The 21140-nt window shown below is 52.5% G+C and overlaps 1 protein-coding gene across 1 annotated transcript in view; it reads left to right on the forward strand.

Moving 5' to 3' along the window:
* Nucleotides 1–21140, forward strand: part of ADAMTS2 (ADAM metallopeptidase with thrombospondin type 1 motif 2) — a 242247-nt gene that overhangs the window by 151046 nt on the left and 70061 nt on the right. Inside the window, exon 5 of the mRNA XM_070792386.1 lies at nt 19238–19321. Coding sequence (XP_070648487.1) covers nt 19238–19321 — 84 coding nt within the window. The remainder of the gene's footprint in view (nt 1–19237; nt 19322–21140) is intronic.

A 21140-nucleotide genomic window follows, 5' to 3' on the forward strand; every position in this document is an offset into this window, starting at 1 on the left:
ATTCACGTGCTCCCCTCCCTTCCAGTTCCCAGCCTCCCTTGCACCGCACTTGGGGTTGTGGGGCTAGTTTTATCTGACAGCCTGTATGGAAACGACAGAGGTTGCCTCTTGGCTAAGGCAGCTGAGAGCTGCTGTGTCCCTTCCCTCCCTCTCTTTCTGCCACAGGGACCTTGGAAGCCACACATCCCAGTAGCTGCAGCTACAGAATGGGGCTGCATAAAGCCTTGATGTGTGCAGGAGAACGCACCCCAACCTTTACCCTATTGAGCTACTGAGATGTGGTAGATTCTCTCTTAACTGCAGCTCAGCCTCTTCTATCATAATCCGCACAGCTCCTGTCCATACAGTATGATCAACCAGTGTTTATTGGGTGTCAGCTCTATGTCAGAAGTGAAATAGGGCCAATGTGGGAAGCAAGGGGCCCAGGTAAGAGGGGAAACTGGAACCAAGGAAGGGTCAGGAGAGGGAGTTGAATGTGACTATGAGGGCAGTAGGAAATTGTGAAAGTTTCACTTCCTTTCAAATTAATGGGCAAGACATTTTATGCCCTTTTTTTGGTAGGAAAATGGGAGTGAATCCATCCCTCTTTAAATCTCAGAATCTCTGGAGTGTGAGGAGGGTTGGAAATATTTGCTGAGCACTTCAAGCGAACCACTTGGATTTAGAAAGGGTCTCATTGTGTTCAGAACCCTCCCACCAACCCATTCAAGCACCTCCTGTGAGTTCTAGTTTCCTTCTTTTCCTCCTCAAATCTAGAAAAGTAACATTGTTTGTTTATTAAAATATACTGTTTAACATGTCTGATATACTATTTATGATGGAAAATTAGAATATATTCCTATAAGTTGTGAGTGTTTTCTCCTACCAATTATTGCCTAGTACTTCATTTTATTGGTACCTCATTTTATTATATTAAAAAGCAGAGACATTACTTTGCCAACAAGGGTCCGTCTAGTCAAAGCTATGGTTTTTCCAGGACTCATATATAGATGTGAGAGTTGGACTGTAAAGAAAGCTGAGCACCAAAGAATTGATGCTTTTGAACTGTGGTGTTGGAGAAGACTCTTGAGAGTCCCTTGCACTGCAAGGAGATCCAACCAGTCCATTCCCTATTGGTTCAGATGATAGAGAATCAGCCTGCAATGTGGGAGACCTTGGTTTGATCCCTGGGTTGAGAAGATCCCCTAGAGAAGGGAATAGCAACCCACTCCAGTATTCTTGCCTGGAGGATCCCATGGACTGAGAAGCTTGGCAGGCTATAATCCTTAAGGATGCAGAGTTGGACACGATTGAGTGATGAACATACATACATATGTGTTTACATATGCACTTTTAAAAGTAAAACCTATTTGTGCCAAGACTTCAAAAAATATAAAATCTTGGGCTCAAGATCAGTGCTTCCTATGCGGCTTATAGCATTTAACTAAAGCTATATCATTTCAATCCTACTCCTCCTTGACAAAGCAAAGGCCTTGTTGGTTGCCTGGGCTCTCAGGCTCCGTAGTGACCTAGTGCTTCCTGACCAAGCTGCTGGTCCAGTTGGCCTCCTTGCATTGGTGAGGTGGCCAGTCATCCTCTCAGGAGGCCTATGTCATGAGGCCAGGACACAGGTGTGAGGAGTCTTTCTGTAAAGTGCCACTTGTTTTGAATGGCAAGACTTTTTAAAACATCAACTTTATATGAAATTTACATGAAAGTAAACCATTTATATGAAAGTAAACCATTCAGGTATGACCTAAATCAAATCCCTTACAACTATACAGTGGAAGTGACAAATAGATTCAAGGGATTAGGTCTGATAAACAGAGTGCCTGAAGAACTATGGACGGAGGTTCGTGACATTGTACAGGAGGCAGGCATCAAGACCATCCCCAAGAAAAAGAAATACAACAAGGCAAAATGGTTGTCTGAGGAGGCCTTACAAATAGCTGAGAAAAGAAGAAAAGCTAAAGGCAAAGGAGAAAAGGAAAGATATACCCATCTGAATGCAAAGTTCCAAAGAATAGCAAGGAGAGATAAGAAAGCCTTCCTCAGTGATCAATGGAAAGAAACAGGAAAACAATATAATGGGAAAGACTAGAGATCTCTTCAAGAAAATGAGAGGTACCAAGGGAACATTTCATACAAAGATGGCACAATAAAGGACAGAAATGGTATGGACCTGACAGAAGCAGAAGATATTGAGATGAGCTGGCAAGAATACACAAGAGAACTATACAAAAAAGAGCTTCATGAACCAGAAAACCACAATGGTGTGATCACTCACCTAGAGCCAGATACCCTGGAGTCTGAAGTCAAGTGAGCCTTAGGAAGCATCACTATGAACAAGGCTAGTGGAGGTGATGGAATTCCAGTTGAGCTATTTCAAATCCTAGAATATAGTGCCGTTTAAGTGCTGCACTCAATATACCAGCAAATTTGGAAAACTCAGCAGTGGCCACAGGACTGGAAAAGGTCAGTTTTAACTCCAATCTCAAAGAAAGGCAATTCCAAAGAATGTTCAAACTACTGCACAATTGCACTCGTCTCACACACTAGCAAAGTAATGCTCAAAATTCTCCAAGCCAGGCTTCAACGGTATGTGAACCGTGAACTTCCAGATGTTCAAGCTGGATTTACAGAAGGCAGAGGAGCCAGAGATCAAATTGCCAACATCCGTTGGATCATCAAAAAAGCAAGAGAGTTCCAGAAAAACATCTACTTCTGCTTTATTGACTATGCCAAAGCCTTTGACTGTATGCATCACAACAAACTGTGGAAAATTCTTAAAGAGATGGGAATACCAGACCAGTTTACCTGTCTCCTGAGAAATCTGTATGCAGGTCAAGAAGCAGCAGTTAGAACCAGACATGGAACAACAGACTGGTTCCAAATCAAGAAAGGACTATGTCAAGGCTGTATGTTGTCACCCTGCTTATTTAACTTATATGCAGAATACATCATGAGAAATGTCAGGCTGGATGAAACACAAGCTGGAATCAAGATTACAGGGGGAAATATCAATAACCTCAGATACACAGATGATACCACACTTATGGCAGAAAGTGAAGAACTAAAGAGCCTCTTGATGAAAGTGAAAGAGGAGGTGAAAAAGTTGTCTTAAAACTCAGCATTCAAAAAACGAAGATCATGGCATCCAGTCCCATCACTCATGGCAAATAGATGGGGAAATAATGGAAAGATTTAGACATTTTAGTTTCTTGGGCTCTGAAATCACTACAGATGGTGACTGCAGCCATGAAATTAAAAGATGCTTACTTCTTGGAAGAAAAGCTATGACCAGCCTAGACAGCATATTAAAAAGCAGAGATGTTACTTTGCCAACAAAGGTCCATCTAGTCAAAGCTATGGTTTTTCCAGCAGTCATGTATGGATGTGAGAGTTGGACCATAAAGAAAGCTGAGCTCTGAAGAATTGATACTTTTGAACTGTGGTGTTGAAGAAGACTCTTGAGAGTCCCTTGCACTGCAAGGAGATCAAATCAGTCCATTCTGAAGGAGATCAGCCCTGGGATTTCTTTGGAGGGAATGATGCTGAAGCTGAAACTCCAGTCCTTTGGCCACCTCATGTGAAGAGTTGACTCATTGGAAAAGACTCTGATGCTGGGAGGGATTGGGGGTAGGAGGAGAAGGGGACAACAGAGGATGAGATGGCTGGATGGTATCACTGACTCGATGGACGTGAGTCTGAGTGAACTCCGGGAGTTGGTGATGGACAGGGAGGCCTGGCGTGCTGCGATTCATGGGGTCGCGAAGAGTCGGACACGACTGAGCAACTGAACTGAACTGAACTGGACTGGACTGCAAGGAAATCAAACCAGTCAATCCTAAAGGAAATCAGCCTGAATATTCATTGGAAGGACTGATGCTGAAACTGAAGCTCCAATACTTTGGCCACTTGATGCGAAAACTGACTCATTGGAAAAGACTCTGATGCTGGGAAAGATCGAAGAGGGAAGGAGCAGGGGATGACAGAGGATGAGATGGTTGGATGGCATCACCGACTCGATGGACATGAGTTTGAGTAAGCTCCGGTAGTTGGTGATGGGTAGGAAGCCTGTTGTGGTGGAGTCCTTGGGGTTGCAGAGTCAGACATGACTCAAGTGACTGAACTGAAACTTGGACATATTAGTAGGTTTAAGCAAATTCACATGATTTTTTTCAGGATGAACTGGTAGTCTAAAGCAAGCTTGCCAAAATTAGAGCCCAAGAGCCAAATTCAGCCCATCTGTTTTTGAAAATAAAGTTTTATTGGGACGTGACCATGCCCACTCATTTGTGAATTGTCTATGGCTGCTTTTGTGCTACCGTGGTGGAGCTGAGTGGTTGGGACAAAGACCATACGGCCCGCAAAGCCACTACCTGGGGCTCAAGAAATATGTGCACTTAGAGCTAAAGAAATCTTCTACTTACTTAATGCCCACCTTGAGCTGACAGAGGATGAGATAGTTGGATGGCATCACCAACTCGATGGACATGAGTTTGGGCAAACTCTAGGAGATGGTCAAGGACAGGGAAGCCTGGCGTGCTGCAGTCCATGGATTGCAAGGATTCGGACACGACTGAGCAACTGGAAACCAGCAACAACATGTTGAGCTGAACCCCAGCACTTTATAGTTTCATTTGCCTCCCACTGTGTCAATGCATGTGGGCGCATGTGTTAGGGAAGCACTGGGCATAGAATGAAGACCAGCTTTGGAGTCAGAAACAGTTGCATCCTAATCTTGGCTTTTACCTACCTGGCAAAGGTCCTGCCGTGCCCAAAACTTGGTTTCTTTGTCTTTACACCTCCCACACACCCTGATCAATAAAGACTGGAAGGAAAGGCACTCCTGAGGTGCCCCCAGGAGACGAGTTCCCTCTATCCCCTTCAGGCCTCTAAGACCCTGCAGCTAGAGCAACCTTTTCTGAAGGCCACTGCAGGGACCTTACACTTGAGCTGAGCTCCACCCTCTCCCTGCTCAGACCCCAGCCCACCCCCACCCTGACTTTGCCAACTGAATGGATCCAGGAAGTCACTTTAGGGATTCTGTTTAAAGCAACTGAGCGAGCATTTTAAAACAACAGAGCAGGAGGAGCAAGATTTCTGGGCAGACATAGCTGCCCCTCCTAGCTAGGCTAATTGCTCATGTTCTGGAAGAATTCCTGCTGCCCCACCCCCACCCCAAGCATGTCTTCTGTCAAGGGCAGACATACTCTTTAGGCTTGTGGAGAACAGGGACCCAAAGGAGCTTCTGAGCTTTGAGAGTAGAGACTGTACCCTTTGACCCTTCCTAGCATGAGATGTTCTTAAACAATTTTTGTTGAATGATTTCTCTCTGTGCCAGGATTCAGATATTTTTCCTCTTTTCTAATTTAATCCAGAAATTGGCCTGGGCTCACCAAAGCCTTGCCAGGGTTTGCAAACAATCAGGCCCATGGGCTCCATTTCTCACCAACTTCCAAGAATGTTGGGGCCATGTGGTGATGGTAGGGAAGGCTGAGACAGGACAGGCATGTTTTCTGCGGGTCTCGGGGATGATCCCGTGAACTGGCTGCAGAGCTGCAGAGAGGAAAGGCGCAGGCCCCAGTCCCTTTCACATGTCTCTGGCTCTGGTTCCTGGGAAGAGAAACACATGTCTGAAACTGGGCATGAAAGCTTGGCTCCCTGAAGCTGAAGGGAAGCGAGCAGGGCTCCCGGGATAAAGAGGACACACTGAGTTTGGGCCTGGGTGTAGCAAGGGATGTGAGGATGGGCAGAACAGGCTCCCACTGTCACATGGTGGCTCCCCAGGGCTCGGGCTCTGCTCCTCGTGTAGCCACAGCCGGGCGTCCCAGCACTGTTCCTGTTCCTCACGTTTATCCCAGTGCTCTGAGAGCACAGCCCCATGAGCCGCCAGGAGGTGTGACTGCCAGCAAATACAGCACTTAGAAGGGGCAGCACCTCAGATGCTGGTGGGAGCCAGGCAGAAAGCCTAATCCAGGTGTCCGGGCTGTGGACAATAGGGCGTGGTTGGGACTGGGGCAACAAGAGAGGCTACAGCCCTGGAGATCCCCTCCTGGGTCCCATTCCCTTGTGGTCATTTTGGAATGAACAGGTGAGCCCCCATTGTGAATGAAAGGTGAACCATTGTGAGCCACCCCCCTGCCATGTCCCCTGAGATGAGCCCCATTGTGAATGAAAGGTGAACCATTGTGAGCCCCCCCCCGACAATGTCCCCTGAGATGAGCCCCCATTGTGAATGAAAGGTGAACCATTGTGAGCCCCCCCCACAATGTCCCCTGAGATGAGCCCCCATTGTGAATGAAAGGTGAACCATTGTGAGCCCCCCCCACAATGTCCCCTGAGATGAGCCCCCATTGTGAATGAAAGGTGAACCATTGTGAGCCCCCCCCACAATGTCCCCTGAGATGAGCCCCCATTGTGAATGAAAGGTGAACCATTGTGAGCCCCCCCCCACAATGTCCCCTGAGATGAGCCCCCATTGTGAATGAAAGGTGAACCATTGTGAGCCGCCCCCCTGCCATGTCCCCTGAGATGAGCCCCATTGTGAATGAAGGGTGAACCATTGTGAGCCCCCCCCACAATGTCCCCTGAGATGAGCCCCCATTGTGAATGAAAGGTGAACCATTGTGAGCCCCCCCCGCAATGTCCCCTGAGATGAGCCCCCATTGTGAATGAAAGGTGAACCATTGTGAGCCCCCCCCACAATGTCCCCTGAGATGAGCCCCCATTGTGAATGAAAGGTGAACCATTTTGAGCACCCCCCACAATGTCCCCTGAGATGAGCCCCCATTGTGAATGAAAGGTGAACCATTGTGAGCCCCCCCCCCACAATGTCCCCTGAGATGAGCCCCCATTGTGAATGAAAGGTGAACCATTGTGAGCCCCCCCCCACAATGTCCCCTGAGATGAGCCCCCATTGTGAATGAAAGGTGAACCATTGTGAGCGCCCCCCACAATGTCCCCTGAGATGAGCCCCCATTGTGAATGAAAGGTGAACCATTGTGAGCGCCCCCCACAATGTCCCCTGAGATGAGCCCCCATTGTGAATGAAAGGTGAACCATTGTGAGCCGCCCCCCTGCCATATCCCCTGAGATGAGCCCCATTGTGAATGAAAGGTGAACCATTGTGAGCCCCCTCCCCCTGCCCCCCGCCATGTCCCCTGAGAAGCTGGAAATCCAAATTTACAGGAAATCTAATTACTTTTTAATGTTGGCAACAAATTGAAATTAAGACCTCACACTGCACTAGTGAGTCGGAACATGACTGGCTGCTCAGCAGGTAGATTGTTCCTTCAGGCCTAGAAGAAAGGAGGCGACGGCCTGCCCTGCTGTATGCTGGGATAGGGGATAATTAGTACTACCTCCCAGGGCTGTTGGGAGCATAACTTGAGTTAAATACCAGAAAAGTGCTTAACAGCATGCTGGGCACACAGAGAGCATGCCTTGAGTGTAAGCTGTCCCCAGTCTTGTATTTAATTGTTGGGCACTCTCAGAAGCCTGGTCTAAATTGGGCCCCATGCTGGGCACTGGGGGCTTCCCAGGTTGGATGCGTGTTAAGCTGAGTTTGCGACCCTATGGACTGTAGCCCACCAGGCTCTTGTGTCCATGGGATTCTTCAGGCAAGAACACCAGAGTGGGTTGCCATGCTCTCCTCCAGAGGATCTACCCCACCTGGGGATCAAACCTGTGTCTCCTGTGGCTCTTGCAGATTCTTCACTGCTGAGCTGCCTGGCCCCAGAGGCAGAGTTAACCTGCAGGGCAGCGTGGTGTGGGCTGATGGTGTTGTGGGTGATAGAACAGCATGTGTAAAGGCTCAATGGCATCACCACATCACAGCTCGAGGCTGGGGCCAATCAGAGTGTAGGGTGCTGGGGGAGAGGCAGGAATGAGGTTGGCAAAGCCTTCTGTGCCAGGCTAAGGGGCCTGGGATCCCAACAGACTATCAGTGGAATCATGAGGTTGGTTTGGGTTCTAAAGAGATAGAATCATCTCTCTTAGGGAGTCCAGGGCTCATGCCTTCTGTTGATACCATTCCAGACACCTGTCCCTGTGGCCTAGGGGGCTGAGTTTTCACACACATGTAAGGAAGTACTTACACAATGTGTCTCTACATTGCCCCAGTGCCCCATGAGGTTGCCTTTCCTGGATATGATCACTGAGGTTCAGAGAGGCTGAGTGGCATGGCTGGGGCATGGCAGATGGGATTCACATACCTGTGTGCCCTGGATACTGGTCCTCTTCCCGCTGCCCACGGCCCTGACTGTCTTTTCCATCTGTGACTCTCCTGGCGTTTCCCCTGGGCTTGTGTCTTCCTCCTCGCTCTAGGGTGTGTTCACCCCCTCACCCACTGACTTATTCACTTCACTGTATGTACAGAGCACCTACTCTGAGCACAGTTCCAGGTGCTAGAAGCGTCATGTTAGCAGGCCTGAGGTCCTGCTGCAAGAAGTCACTTTCCTGTGGGGGAGACAATAGACCACGTCCCTCCTCCCAGGGATGACAGTACAGGCAGAGGACATTTTGATGGGGGGAGCCGAGACCTGTCCTTCCCTCTGCCTCTTCTGCCCTGAAGTGTGAGGCTCTCTCCTGCCCCCAGGACTCCCCTGCACCTTCCTCCCAGCTCCTGGAGGCCTCCTGACAGGTGAGGAGGGAAGGCTCTGAGCAGCCTGTCCTTGGCCTCCCCTGGGGAGCTGGCGGTTGCCAAAGTAGGAGTGTGAGTCGCCGTGGATGAGGAAGGCTGGGCAGTGTCACTCCTTGGTGACAGCTCTGGGAAGTGGCAGAGCTTGTCGCCCGCAAACTCCAGTAAGGAGGTGACAGTCGAGCCTGAAGAGCAGAGGGTGCTGCTTCCCCCCAGCTGTCCCTCCCACCCAGGTTCCTCCTTGTCTGCCCCCTGTGCTGCGGGAGCTGTAGCTGAGCAGACCCCTCTGCTGCCTGAGGGGCCCCTTGGCGGCATGTCTCAGGAGGGCTGGGTGCCCCAAGTTTAATGTCCGATTTAGAGGGTCTGTTTACCTGGTTCTGCACGTTCAGCAGCTGGGGAAGGGTCAGGCACACAGCAGGGGTTGAGGAAGTGTCTCGTGAATGAACGAATCACTGAGTAAATGAGTTCTCATAGGATGACGGTGGTCCCACAGACTCCCATGGAAAAGAAGCCCTAGTAGCATGAATGTTCGCGTCCGCCTTCCTTGATGCTCAAGGTTGTTTGTCTCTAGCATAGGTGCTGGAGGTTTGAGTCGCCAGGGTGAGGGATATGCAGCTTTAATGTCAGCACTTTTGCCCAGTGCTCTCCAAAGCCTCTGCCCTGTCCCACTAGTGCTCATGTGGGCGAGTTTCTCAGTCTCTCTGAGCCTCTGTCCCACAACAGGTAAACAGGGGCAGCAACACTCACTTGCAGAGTGCGGGAGTGGAAGGTGGTGATGCGAGGAGGTGCCTGGCACAGGTCTGGGAAGGTCAGAGCTGGCCAATGAGGTGCAGCCATTGTTTCTTTGTCTATGATGTCTGTCAAAGCAGCCCCGCTCTTGTCCTTGAGAAGCTTGGCTCTCTTGGGGACACACTGGCTTCCCTTAGTGCAACAGGAAGGACAGGGGCCTCGGCAGCCTCGAGACACAGCCAGCGCCCTCTGCCTGGCTGGGGAGGTCACAGTTGAGGTGCGTCTGGAACTGGTTTTGACCACATATTGGCAAAGTGGACAAGTTGGGGAGCATGCTTTCCCGTGTGGACCTTCAGCGTGTCCCGGGAGGCACGGAGTGGGGCAGGTGTGGGGTTGTGGCACAGGAGGCCTTGGAGGGACAGAGCTGGCCAGAACGGCCAAGCTTGGATTGATCCTGAAGCTTTGGGAGCCAGCCGGGTCCTAGACACTGAGGATGCGGCAGCTGAAGATGCAGAGGAGCCCCCAGTTCTCAGTGGGCACAGACGGGCCCAATGGAGGGAGGTGGCAGTTAACAACGTAACAACCCGTTGAAGGCACTGGAGGCCACGGTGGTGCAGCAGACGGGCCGGCCCCGAGGAGAGCAGCACCCGAGGGAGCTTAGCCCCTTCTGTGGGGATGTCCGTAGCTCACAGCATGGGGGGCAGCCGGGTGCGGGGGTGGAGCACCCGGGCCTGGCAGTGAGGCGGGCCTGTGGGCTCCAGTGGGCCCCTCTGATCCTGCAGTGCCCTGGGGCAGCTCCTCACGTGTCTGTGAGCTCAGGCCCTCTGCCTTTGGCTCTGGGCTCCCTGCGTCACAGGGGATGTTCACCCATCTTCTCGGCCACCTGTTTGTTCTCTGGTTCCACGCTTCTGGGTCCCTGCTCCCACCCTGGCCCAGGCAGCCAGCACAGTGCTCTGCCTGGGGACAGAGGCTAGCAAGGGAGCGCCATGACCCCAACAGGTTCCTGTGGCGCCAGGCAGTGGGCCACGTGGACAGAGCAGCTTCCTACTGCAGTTGGGGAGGGTCCTTACGGATGTTAGGAATTGTGCTGAGGGATTTCACTTCAGAGGAGGGATATGTTCACAGCAGACAACTCTGTAATACTACAGGGAGCGGTGCTCTGAAACTTCTGTATTTTGCTGGGAGATCGGAATTCCTGATGACCCCCTGGCTGTGCCAGAGGCTCAGGTGGCCAGGGTGTCCCCAGTCTCTTCTGGGTCAGTGCCTGCTGGGCGGAGCTCTTCCTTCTTCCTCATCATGTTGGGGACCCTGAGGCCCTAATGGCGGTGGGGAGGCAGGCCTGATGCAGTAAGTAAGTAAGAGTTGGTCACTCAGTCACGTCTGACTCTCTGCGACCCCATGGACTGTGGCCTGCCAGGCTCCTCTATCCATGGGGTTGTCCAGGCAAGAATGCTGGAGTGGGCTGCCGTGCCCTCCTCCAGGGGGTCTTTCTGACCCAGGGGTTGGGCCTGGCTGTCCTCCTCGGGTGAGGGACCCTGAGGCCCTCATGGCGGTGGGGAGGCGGGCCTGAATGCCTGCCCTGCGTATCCTCAGACCCAGGGCCGGGCTTCTGCCCTGGACTACTCGGGTGTGCTTATCCCACCCGGTCCAGGCCTGGCGCTGTGATGACCTATCCACTCTGCGGCCTCTCCCAGCCCACAGCCGCCACCTCCCACCCAGCCAGCTGGACAGGAGCTTCTGGAGCTCACACACACCTCTCAGGGCTGGGGTGGGTGGCCCCAGCCGCTGTTGAGGCCACTTTACTCACAGGGTCCCCTCACCTCCTGCTAGAGCCACCTGGGGAGGGGACTCTGCTTTTGCAGTGTAATCTCCTCTTAGGGTCCCAGTGGGGAGCGGGGCCCACAGCTCTCAGGATCTACCTTTGACCCTAAAGGTGTGTGAGAAGCAGGAGCAGGGGTTGGGGGCACAGCCTAGGTCTGCCTTGCTGCCTGTCCTCAGCCGCCTCCACTAACCCTCGTCAGCCAGGGCACTTGCTGCTTCCCTGTTCCCCTCCCCGGGAACCTCCCAGGTGTTGTGGCTCCCCTCCCCACGATGGCATTTTCCCTCTTCCTTTCCTGGGGTCAAAGAGCGGTAGGGAATTAGAAGAACATGAATCATAGGAGGAATGAAAAATCACTGTTTTCACATGCCCTGCCAGTGCCCAACTGCTGACATTGGCCAGGGGCGGGGGCGGGGGTTGGTTGTCTTGCTCACGGTCTCTGAGGCTGGTGGGGCCATAGGGATGTCACGTGGCGTCGCCACCAGGGCCTCTCCGAAGGGTTTTCTCCAGAGGAGACTCTACGCCAGGCTCCGGGGCTGGAGCTCAGGGGGCACAGGGAGGCTGCCGACACCCCAGGGCTCTCCAGGGCCAGGGCCGCTGTCAGAAGGAATCAAGGTCCCTGTCTTCCCCTGCTACTTCCTGTCAGCGCCCTCCACATGGACCTCAGACAGATCCTTCTGTGTCCCACGGCCTCAGACAGATCCTTCTGTGTCCCGCAGCCTCGGCAGAGCTGTTCTTCCCTGGTCTGCAGCCTTATCCCTGTTTGATGAGCCCTCTGGTGGTGAGTGGGAGGGCTGGGCCTCCAGTCTTGGTGTGGCTGTTGGTTGCCCTGTGGCAGAGCTAGAGGGGAGAACCCCAGGTCTGGGTCTCACACAGGTGCCTGCTGAGGCCCAGCGTGGGCTTTGGGAAACAGCCTGGCTGCGCGCTGTGGTCCAAGCAAGCCCTTCCTGGCTGCCCTGAGGAGACCCCCAGTGGGGCCAGAGAAAGAACTCCGGTATTTGACCTTCTGTCATTCGATGACAGCTCTTCTGAGTTCCTGAGTCTGTGCTATGTGCCTGGGATTTTTGCTGGATGCTTTAAATATAGTGTTGAGTTTGGTTCATGGTAACAGCCTGAGAGGTTAGAACTGGTATTGCCTCCATTTCACAGATGAGGAAACTGAGGCTCAAACGGGCAAAATATCAAGCCCAAGTCACAGGGCAAGATGGCAGCCGAGCCCACCCTGGAACCCCTGCAACCTGACGAAGTGACTGGAACGGGCAGCTTCTTGGAAGTAATCAGCACCAACACGGCAATGGTTTAAGGCAGCTTTGCTTCTTTGTTTGCACAGTAACCATTTGTTGAGGCTCCATCTAGATTCTGGGCATCGAACTACTTGTCTGGGAGTGGAGGAACCCGTCTCCACCCTGGAGACCTGCAGGGATGTCCCCAGGCCCAGCAGAGAGTGGCCTGGTTCAGGCTTGGGGACTGGATGGTTTCACCGTCATGGGAGGAGTCACAGTGGTGGGGCCTGGATTTTTGTGCACAATATGATCTTAGCAATTCCTATCCTGCTCATTTGCGTTTCAAGACAGTTTGATATTATGAGCAGAGGCTAGCGTCGTGTTTGTTCTTGCTTTGCCTGCGAAGCATTTGCTGAGAAGCGAGTGGTAAAGAAGATCTGCAAAGGGAATGTTCATTCTCATAGTGAGACTGGGCTTTTGCAGCCCCATCTGTGTTATGAGACGGGCACGAATGAAAATGCTCACTGGCGGCCCGCAGACTTTCTGCCCCAGCTTCTCCAGCACTGCCTTCACCTCCACCTCCACTGTGATGTACAAGCCTCCTCCTGGAGGGCTCAGACAGACCTTCTTCCCAGTCATGTCAAAGGCTCCGAGATGCCACAAAGCAGAGCCAGCTTGTGCCTGCTTCCAAGGCCTCACAACAGACTCCTCCAGGCCTGCCTTCTTCTCACTGGGTGCCTAGGCGCCTTAGCTGGCAGAGCTTGGCTCAGAGGAAGAGGTGGTAACTTTCCTAATGGTTAGGCATAAGGGATGAGAACCCAACCAGCAGCTCGCCCCTGCCTGCCCCGGGAGGGCCCCACTGCCTGGACCAGCCTCTTCTGTCCTGCCCTGTCCTTCCACCTCAGCAGGGGAGAAGGTCACCTCTGCCCAGTAGCCGCAGGCCACCTGCCAAGGCTCACTGGTGTCCAGGGTAGAAGTCTGCCACAAAGAAAGCCAACTTTTACATTATCATGCAGAGCCTGCATCCTTTCTTATTTTCTATTCCAGAACAGAAACTTGGCTGCACCTTTGCATAAGCAAAAGGTGCATTACAATGTATTTCCCCAAACAAGAGAGCCGTTGGCCTCTCTCTGCGCAGAGAAGCCCTGCGGCTTTGGACAGAGGTGAGTAGCTTCTCCCCAGCACACAGGAGGCCTCAGGAGGGCAGGGAGGGTAGGCAGGCTCTGGGGCGCTTGGCCTGACCTTCGATCATTGCAGGGCACTGCGCGCCCTGCTGCTGTTGCACTTTGCCCCGTTGCCTCTTGGTCTGCATTTTCCGGTTATTCTCTTGTTCACCCATTCAAAACTGTTTACTGAGCATCCACTGTGTGCTCAGCACTGCTGGGGACACAGCAGTGAGTGAGGAAGAGGGGTGCGTCCGCATCAAGGGCATAGTCCAGCAACGGCTGTTTTAGAAATATAGTTTTTTTAACACCAAAAGCATTTTGTATTGGGCTGTAGCCGTTTAACAATGTTGTGATAGTTTTAGGTGGACAGTGAAGGAACTCAGCCATACCTATACATGCATCCCCCACCCCCCTTCCCATCCAGGCTGGCACGTAACCCTGAGCAGAATTCTATGTGCTATACAATAGGTTTTTGTTGGTTATCCATTTTAAATATAGCATTGTGTACATGACCTTCCCAAAGTCCTTAACTATTCTTCCCCCTAGCAACCATGAGTTCCTTTTCTAAGTCTGTGAGTCTCTTTCTGTTTTGTAAGTTCATTTGTATCATTTTTTTTAATGTTCCACATGTAGGAGATGTCATATAATACTTCTCCTCTGTCTGACTGACTTCACTCAGTATGACATTCTCGAGATCCATCCATGTTGCTGCGAATGGCCTTATTTCATTCTTTTTAATGGCTGAGTAATATTCCACTGCTAAGTCGCTTCAGTCGTGTCCAACTCTGTGCGACCCCACAGACGGCAGCCCACCAGGCTCCCCCGTCCCTGGGATTCTCCAGGCAAGAACACTGGAGTGGGTTACCATTTCCTTCTCCAATGCATGAAAGTGAAAAGTGAAAGTGAAGTCGCTCAGTCGTGTCTGACTCTTAGTGACCCCATGGACTGCAGCCCACCAGGCTCCTCCGTCCATGGGATTTTCCAAGCAAGAGTACTGGAGTGGGGTGCCATTGCCTGCTCCTAATATTCCACTATATACATCTATATATAGCACATCTTCCTTATCCATTCCTCTATGGACGTTTACTTGTTTGCATGTCTTGTCTATTGTAAACAGTGCTGCATCGGGCCATATGCTTCTCCAGATATATGCCCAGGAGTGGGATTGCCGCATCATGTGGTAGCTCTATTTTTAGTTTTTTAAGGAACCTCCATGCTGTTCTGGGAGCAACTACTTTTCAGGGCTCACTTTGAGCAGAGGATAGTTGTGCTGGGGGAAGAGCGTGAGAAACCAGAGGCACAGCAAGTACAAAGGTCCCGGGGAAGGGTAGGACTCCCTGTTTAAGAAGCTCAGACTGGATCCTTGTGAGCAAGCAGGGGCAACCTGAGAAGCTGCAGCGGCCTTCCTCCCGTTGTAGGGGGAAGGCCCTGGGCTGGGGGTTGCGGGACGCTCGCAGGGTGATAACTGCCCTCCTCCTTTGAAACACATTGATTGCCCTTTGCTTTTTCAAATGCTTTTCAAGAATCCAGAGGCTGGAGAGGGAATTACAGGTACGAAGCATTGCACAAGCAGGAGAAGGCAGAGCTGTCAGGAGTGAGGGTTCCTGAAAGAAAGTAGCTGAAGTGGAGTTCAGAGAAGCAAGCCAGGGCCACCTTTGAAAGGGCCCCACGTGCCAAGCTGAGGGCTGAGGGCTGTTCCTGAAAGCACTGAGGAGCCGTTGAGGGTTTCAGGCAGAGGAAAGAGGAAGTCAGACCTTTCAGAGTGGCAGCCATCATAAAGAATGATCCATGAGGGTGGGAGGTTGGGCAGGAGGACATGGGGTGGAAAGAAGCTGCTTCCTGTCTGCCTGTTGAGAAAGTGGAATGGGGGTTGAGGAGGAAGGGGCATTGGAAGGGAGATGTTGGGAAGCTGCCTCTGTCTTTGTGGCTTTTTGTGCTGTGTCTGTGGGCTCTCTGCTTGGCAGAAATATTGCCCCTTCATGGGGGTCTGCAGGCCACAGTGGGCCCTGCTGGAGCATCCTGTGGGGAATGGGGTGCAGCTAGCTAGCAGGGCCCTCTCCTCAGCACAGCCTGCCTCCTCCATGCCCCATAAGCCCTGCATTCTGCTCTTTCTGGTCCTGATGAATCACAGCATGGGCACTGGGAGCCGGACGCCAGAGGGGGACGTGTTTGCAGGCGTAAGGGTTCGGTCACACCACCTAATGGGCAAGAAGACATGCCCTGCCAGCTGGTCACTGCGGGGTTCCCACCCCCTGGGGGGTCTGCAGGGGCCGGGCCATCAGGAAGGCTTGGGAGTGGGGATCTGGGTTGGGGACCACCTAGAAGGTCTAGCAGCTGCCAAGAGGTGCCTGTGCTGTAGAGAGGGGCTGGGGCACACCCAGCTCAAAGCCCCGATTCCCAAAGAAGCAGGTTGTGTGGAGCTGTGTCTCTTTGTGGAAGGGCGGAGGCTTTCTAGGAGAAACAGAGAAAGGTGCACCTCAGTGGAGGGCACCAGGGCAGGCAGGGCTGGGACACCTCAAGAGCAGGCCTGGCTTCCTTTTTGGCTGTCTCCTGGGCAAGCTCTGGACATGCCCTGTCTAGCTCCCCAGCAGTCCTGAAGGCCTAGTTGGTCTCCAAGGCCAGAGGCAGGGTGCCCAGCCCCACTGCCAGGAGCTGGTGGCTGGTGGGCAGCTCAGAAGATACAGCTGGGCCTTGTGCAGCAGCCCGACACCCTGGCCCTGAACACCTGGCCCTCACCCTCAGCGGGAGGTGGGGCTTTGCCTCGCAGAGCTTGGGACCTAGTGGTGGAGTTGCTGGGGGGTCTGGCCCCCTTCTGTCCAGAATCAGGAGTCAGGGTCAGACCCGCCCACTGTCCAAGAAGGACATAAGACCCCTTCCCTGAGGTGAGAGTGGCCACCCTCAGCCCTAGTGGTGGGGCCAGGAGACAGGAGGGCCTTGATGGCAGGCTCTGGGCCAGCAACTGAGGTGGGGCCAGCCCTGCATCTCCTTCCTCCCTCGGGGGCCAGCCTCAGCTTCCTCATCTCTCAGGAGGGCTTGACACCCCTCCTTCTGGCCTCCAACAGCTATTGGGAACATCAAAGGAGATAATTCTGTAAACTCAGCCCTGAATCCCTTCCGAACAGCAGGCTACCCTGCCACTGTCTTTGGGTCCCCAGGCGTAGCTATCTGAAGTCACCCAGACTTCGAGGACTTGATGTGACCTTGTCCCCTCCCAGGTCCCAGAGAGAAGGTTCAAGCTTTCTCTGCTTTCATCTTCTTCCCAAGTATCTGAACTGTTTTCACTCGAAGCATGACCTGGGAGTCAGAAGTGAAGCATGTAGAGTGAAGCTTGCCATTCACCCCCTCTCTGCCCCCTCTCTTCTCTCGTGCCCACCCCTGCTCCCCGCCCCAGGGGCAGCGGAACCTCCCTGTATCACTGCCTTCTTCTGCTCTACACCACAACTTTCGGTCAAACTCTGTGAGCCAAATTGCTTGTGAGAGATAAAATGATACTTTGGAGACAGACAAAAAAAAAAAAAAAACCCCTCTCTCTTAGGAAAAACTGACTTTTAGGGTTATTGTCTCACTGTGGATCAAAAAGCCTAGGTCTGGTTTGACCCTCAAAGGTGGGCAAGGACATCCGGATTTAGAGGGTGTGCACCCTGCCTCTGCGACCTCCTAGGGGCTGCAGGGTGACATGGCTTAGCAGCAGTAACAACCCCAGCTTTGCTGTTTTCACCAGGATCAGTCCATCCCATACGTGTGGAAGTCTAGTCCTCACAAAGCAAGTTGAGACTTCATCTTGTTTTACTGAAGGGAAGGCCCAGTGTGGGTGAGTTGGCTCCACCTTACCAGTCATAGCTTCACCTTGTCGGCGTGTGACTCTCAGGCCAGTGTTCACTCTCTCCAGACTCATGCATGAGTTGCAGTGACCATCCTGTAGGCTATCAGTCATCGCTTCCCTGGAGGAAAGCCAGGTCTGGGCAGAGAAATTATAATTGGAAAGTAGATTTGTGGGCAGGAGGCTTCCCATGGGGCCACATGTAGGGCTGGCTGGAGGCGTCCCAGGACCCCTCTTTCCCTCTCATTGGTGCCACAGCAAGGGTGACAGTCATCACCAGGCTCTTTGTCTACCATGCCCCATGTGCCTGCACGTCCCATCCATCGTGAATCGATTTTACTTGCTAACTCTCAGATTTCCCAAAGGGTTTTCCTGCTGTTTGTAGGTAGCAATTTCCATTGCTCAGATAGAGATTCGAAAAGTTGGGATTCCGGGGGAGAAGGGCCCTGGCCTGAGATGACAGAGTGGGCTTTGGGACATGCATGTGGCGGGATCTGCCCTCACCAGGGGAAGGTCAGCGTTCTGGGGTTTGGTCTGCACACAGGGAGGCCCTGCACGACGAGTTCATGCCTCTCCACTGAGTGATGGCATGAGTGGATTTGTTCTCTTGACAAGTGTGTCCTGAGTATCTGCTGGGTGCGACTGCATCCTGAGTGCTGGAGACATGCAGGGAAAATACAGAGAACTCAGGAAGTAATGGACCCTGATGCTTCCTGGGAAGCAGATGAGATCTGGAGGCTGGGCCTCCAGAAGAGTCAAGTTTGGTCAGGAAGTGAATGAATGAAGGGGCTGGTAGTGAGAGCATTGTTCCAGGTAAGATCCTGAGAGTGTGAGGGTGCGATCAGTGGGAAAGGGAGACTTGGCTGGCCCTGAACGCGGGGTTAACCATAACCAGTGTTTCTGGAAGGCCATGCAGGCTATGCTGTGGGGAGGGGAGGTGCCTCACCTTTCTTGTGCCGTGGACTCCTCTGACTTCTGCTGAGGCCCACGGGTACCTGTTCAAATAATGTTTGTAAATGTAAAAAATAAAATACATGCATGTGCTAAGTCACTTCGATTGTGTCCGACTCTTTGCGACCCTATGGACTGTAGCCCACCAGGCTCCTCTGTCCCTGGGGCTTCTCCAGGCAAGAATACTGGAGTGGGTTGCCATGCCCTCCTCCAAGGCATCTTCCCAACCCAGCAGATGGGTTCTTTACCACTAGCGCCACCTGGGAAGCCCGAAAAAGAAAGTAAAAAATGATAAAACACAAAGGAAGCCCACTGAGTCATCTGTAGTTCCCAAAACAGAACACAGAAAGCACCTTTGTGGTACAGCAATATCTGTTCTTAATTAGCACATTAAAAATTAGATCTAGGGGTCACCTAAAATGACTCCCATTTCCAAGCTGGGATGAGTACAGATAATATTTCACAACCAGCGACAGCACCTATGGAGTAATTTCTACCAATGACAGTCCCAGGATTGCCCCTTCTACCGAGGTTTGAGCCGTGTTCACCCTGGCAGAAAGGGCTGTGTTGCAGTTAGCGGCTCCAGCATTTAGCGTGGGCAGTGTTCACATCCCAGTGTAGGCTCTAGGTGGAGATTCCCTGGGGTGGTCGGAGGGGCTGCTGAGGAGAGAGGGGCAGTGTCCACTCAGTGGTTGGCTGTAAGAGGGCAGGAGGAGCAGAGGGAAAGGAAGGGGTTGATTCAGAGCTGATGGTAATGCCTGAGTATGAAGTGTGGCAAGGAGGAAGGGGTGGGGTGGTGTGCCCGGGTTCTGCCCCGGGGCTGAGCTGGTGGCGATGCCATTTACAAAGCCAGGGCTGGTCTGTGAGCCTGTGGTTTCTGCTGACGTGTCCCTGGTTGTCTTTCAGGTCAACGAAATCTATCACGATGAGTCCTTGGGGGCCCACATCAATGTCGTCCTGGTGCGGATAATCCTGCTGAGCTACGGGAAGGTGAGTGGGCACCTCACCAGGGCCCCCACCTCTGTGGGATGAATGGGGCCCTCCAGTGGGGCAGAGGCCCCCTTGAAAAGCCTTTATGTTGGCCAAAACCACCTCGCCTCTCCCCAGCTGCCCCGTGTTTCCTGTAAGAAACAAGGAACTTGTGAGCCGCCCCTGCTGTCCTTTCAACCTCACTTTCTCTTTAAAAATTTAGGTTCAGGTTTGGTGAGACCATCAGCTCAGGAGGTGACTGCCATGGAAGAGCTGGGTTTTACCCAGTTTCTGGCCCTGCAGGGCTGCACAGGGAAGCTCCAGGGTTGGTCGGGAGGCCTGGGGAAGGAGAGGGAAACTGGGTGAGCGCCTTCATTATGGTTTCCTTGGGAAGGACCAGGTTAATCACGGGTAAGCAGGCTTAGGACTGGCCGGTGGGAATCATCTCAGTGGGCTCTGGGGAACCAGGGCTGCCTCAGAGTGCCTGGTACCTGGTCCTTGGGGATGTGCTCTGGGGATAATGGGCTGGAGCGTGAGCGCCCGATGAAGGAGATGGCTGGGGGTGTGGACTCTGCATCGGTTGGTCTGCATTTGAAGAGCATGTGCTTCAGAGTGAGCACTTTACTGACTCTGGGAATTGGTTAAGCCTGGGAGCGACAGTTCCTCCCAGGTCAGCGAGGCCCTGGATGTCAAAGCAGCAGAAACGCAAGGTTGAGACGCCCCTCAGTTTGACTCCTGCCTGTGTCTTCAGCCTACGTCCTCTTCTCATGCCACGTAGCTGCTGTTCTCACTGAGTGCTCTTGCCCTTCTTACACCCCTTTGCTGTCAGACTTGAAGCCTTTTTCCTATCAGCATGCACAGGTCTATGCAAGTGGGGTTAGGAAGCCCCCAGACGGAAAGATAACAGGGTGGGCTGAAAGGAGAGCTGGTGAGGAAGGAAGGAGCCTCGTGGTGCCAGGCCGGTGTGGACTGAGCCAGGCCTGTGCTAAGCAGCTTGGGAGCACTTTACATGAAATTAACTCAATCCAAGGACAGAGGAGGAGGTGGAGCTATGATGATCCCATTTCACAAGTAAGGACCTGTGAAACTTAAACTGAGGTTTAAGGCAGTTCCGTGGCATGAGTAGCCAGTAGCATCTGGCTCCTTAGACTTCCCTGGTGGCTCAGATGGAAAAGCGTCTGCCTACACTGTGGGAGACCCGGGTTCAATCCCTGGGTCGGGAAGATCCCCTGGAGAAGGATATGGCAACCCACTCCAGTACTCTTGCCTGGAAAATCCCATGGACGGAGGAGCATTGTAGGCTACACTTCATGGGGTCGCAAAGAGTCAGACACAACTGAGCGACTTCACTTTCTTTCTTACTTTCTTTCTCTGGCTCCTTAGGAGTCCAGCTTCTCACCCTGGCAGCCAAATTCTGGAATCCGTGGTCTGACCTCACTCAGTATGAGTAAAGTCAAATCGTATTAAGATGAAGCCGAGGCACATCAGGCGTAGTAATTATGGGGAGGGTTAAGTCCTCTACTCAGAGGCAGAGCCTTAGTCTCACAAAATGAAATTGAACTGCACGCAACATACAAGGTCTGCAGTATAGACATGACGACGAAGGACTCTGTGATTGGACAAATCCCAGCAATGCTGGGCCTCGAGCCCACTTTTCCTGCCTTGGGAAGTGTGTTACACTATAGTGATACAAGTGACCACTGCAGAGGATGGTAGTCATGGTCCCTCAATGTCCCAAGGACAATGTAAAATGTACCAAAGCAGACTGTCAGAACAAGGGGGAAATCTGCAAAAACCTAACTGCAGGAGTCTTTCATACCTTTTCCGAAACCTTTAACAG

The sequence above is a fragment of the Bos indicus genome, chromosome 7 (assembly GCF_029378745.1).
Source record: "Bos indicus isolate NIAB-ARS_2022 breed Sahiwal x Tharparkar chromosome 7, NIAB-ARS_B.indTharparkar_mat_pri_1.0, whole genome shotgun sequence".
Taxonomy (NCBI): domain Eukaryota; kingdom Metazoa; phylum Chordata; class Mammalia; order Artiodactyla; family Bovidae; genus Bos; species Bos indicus.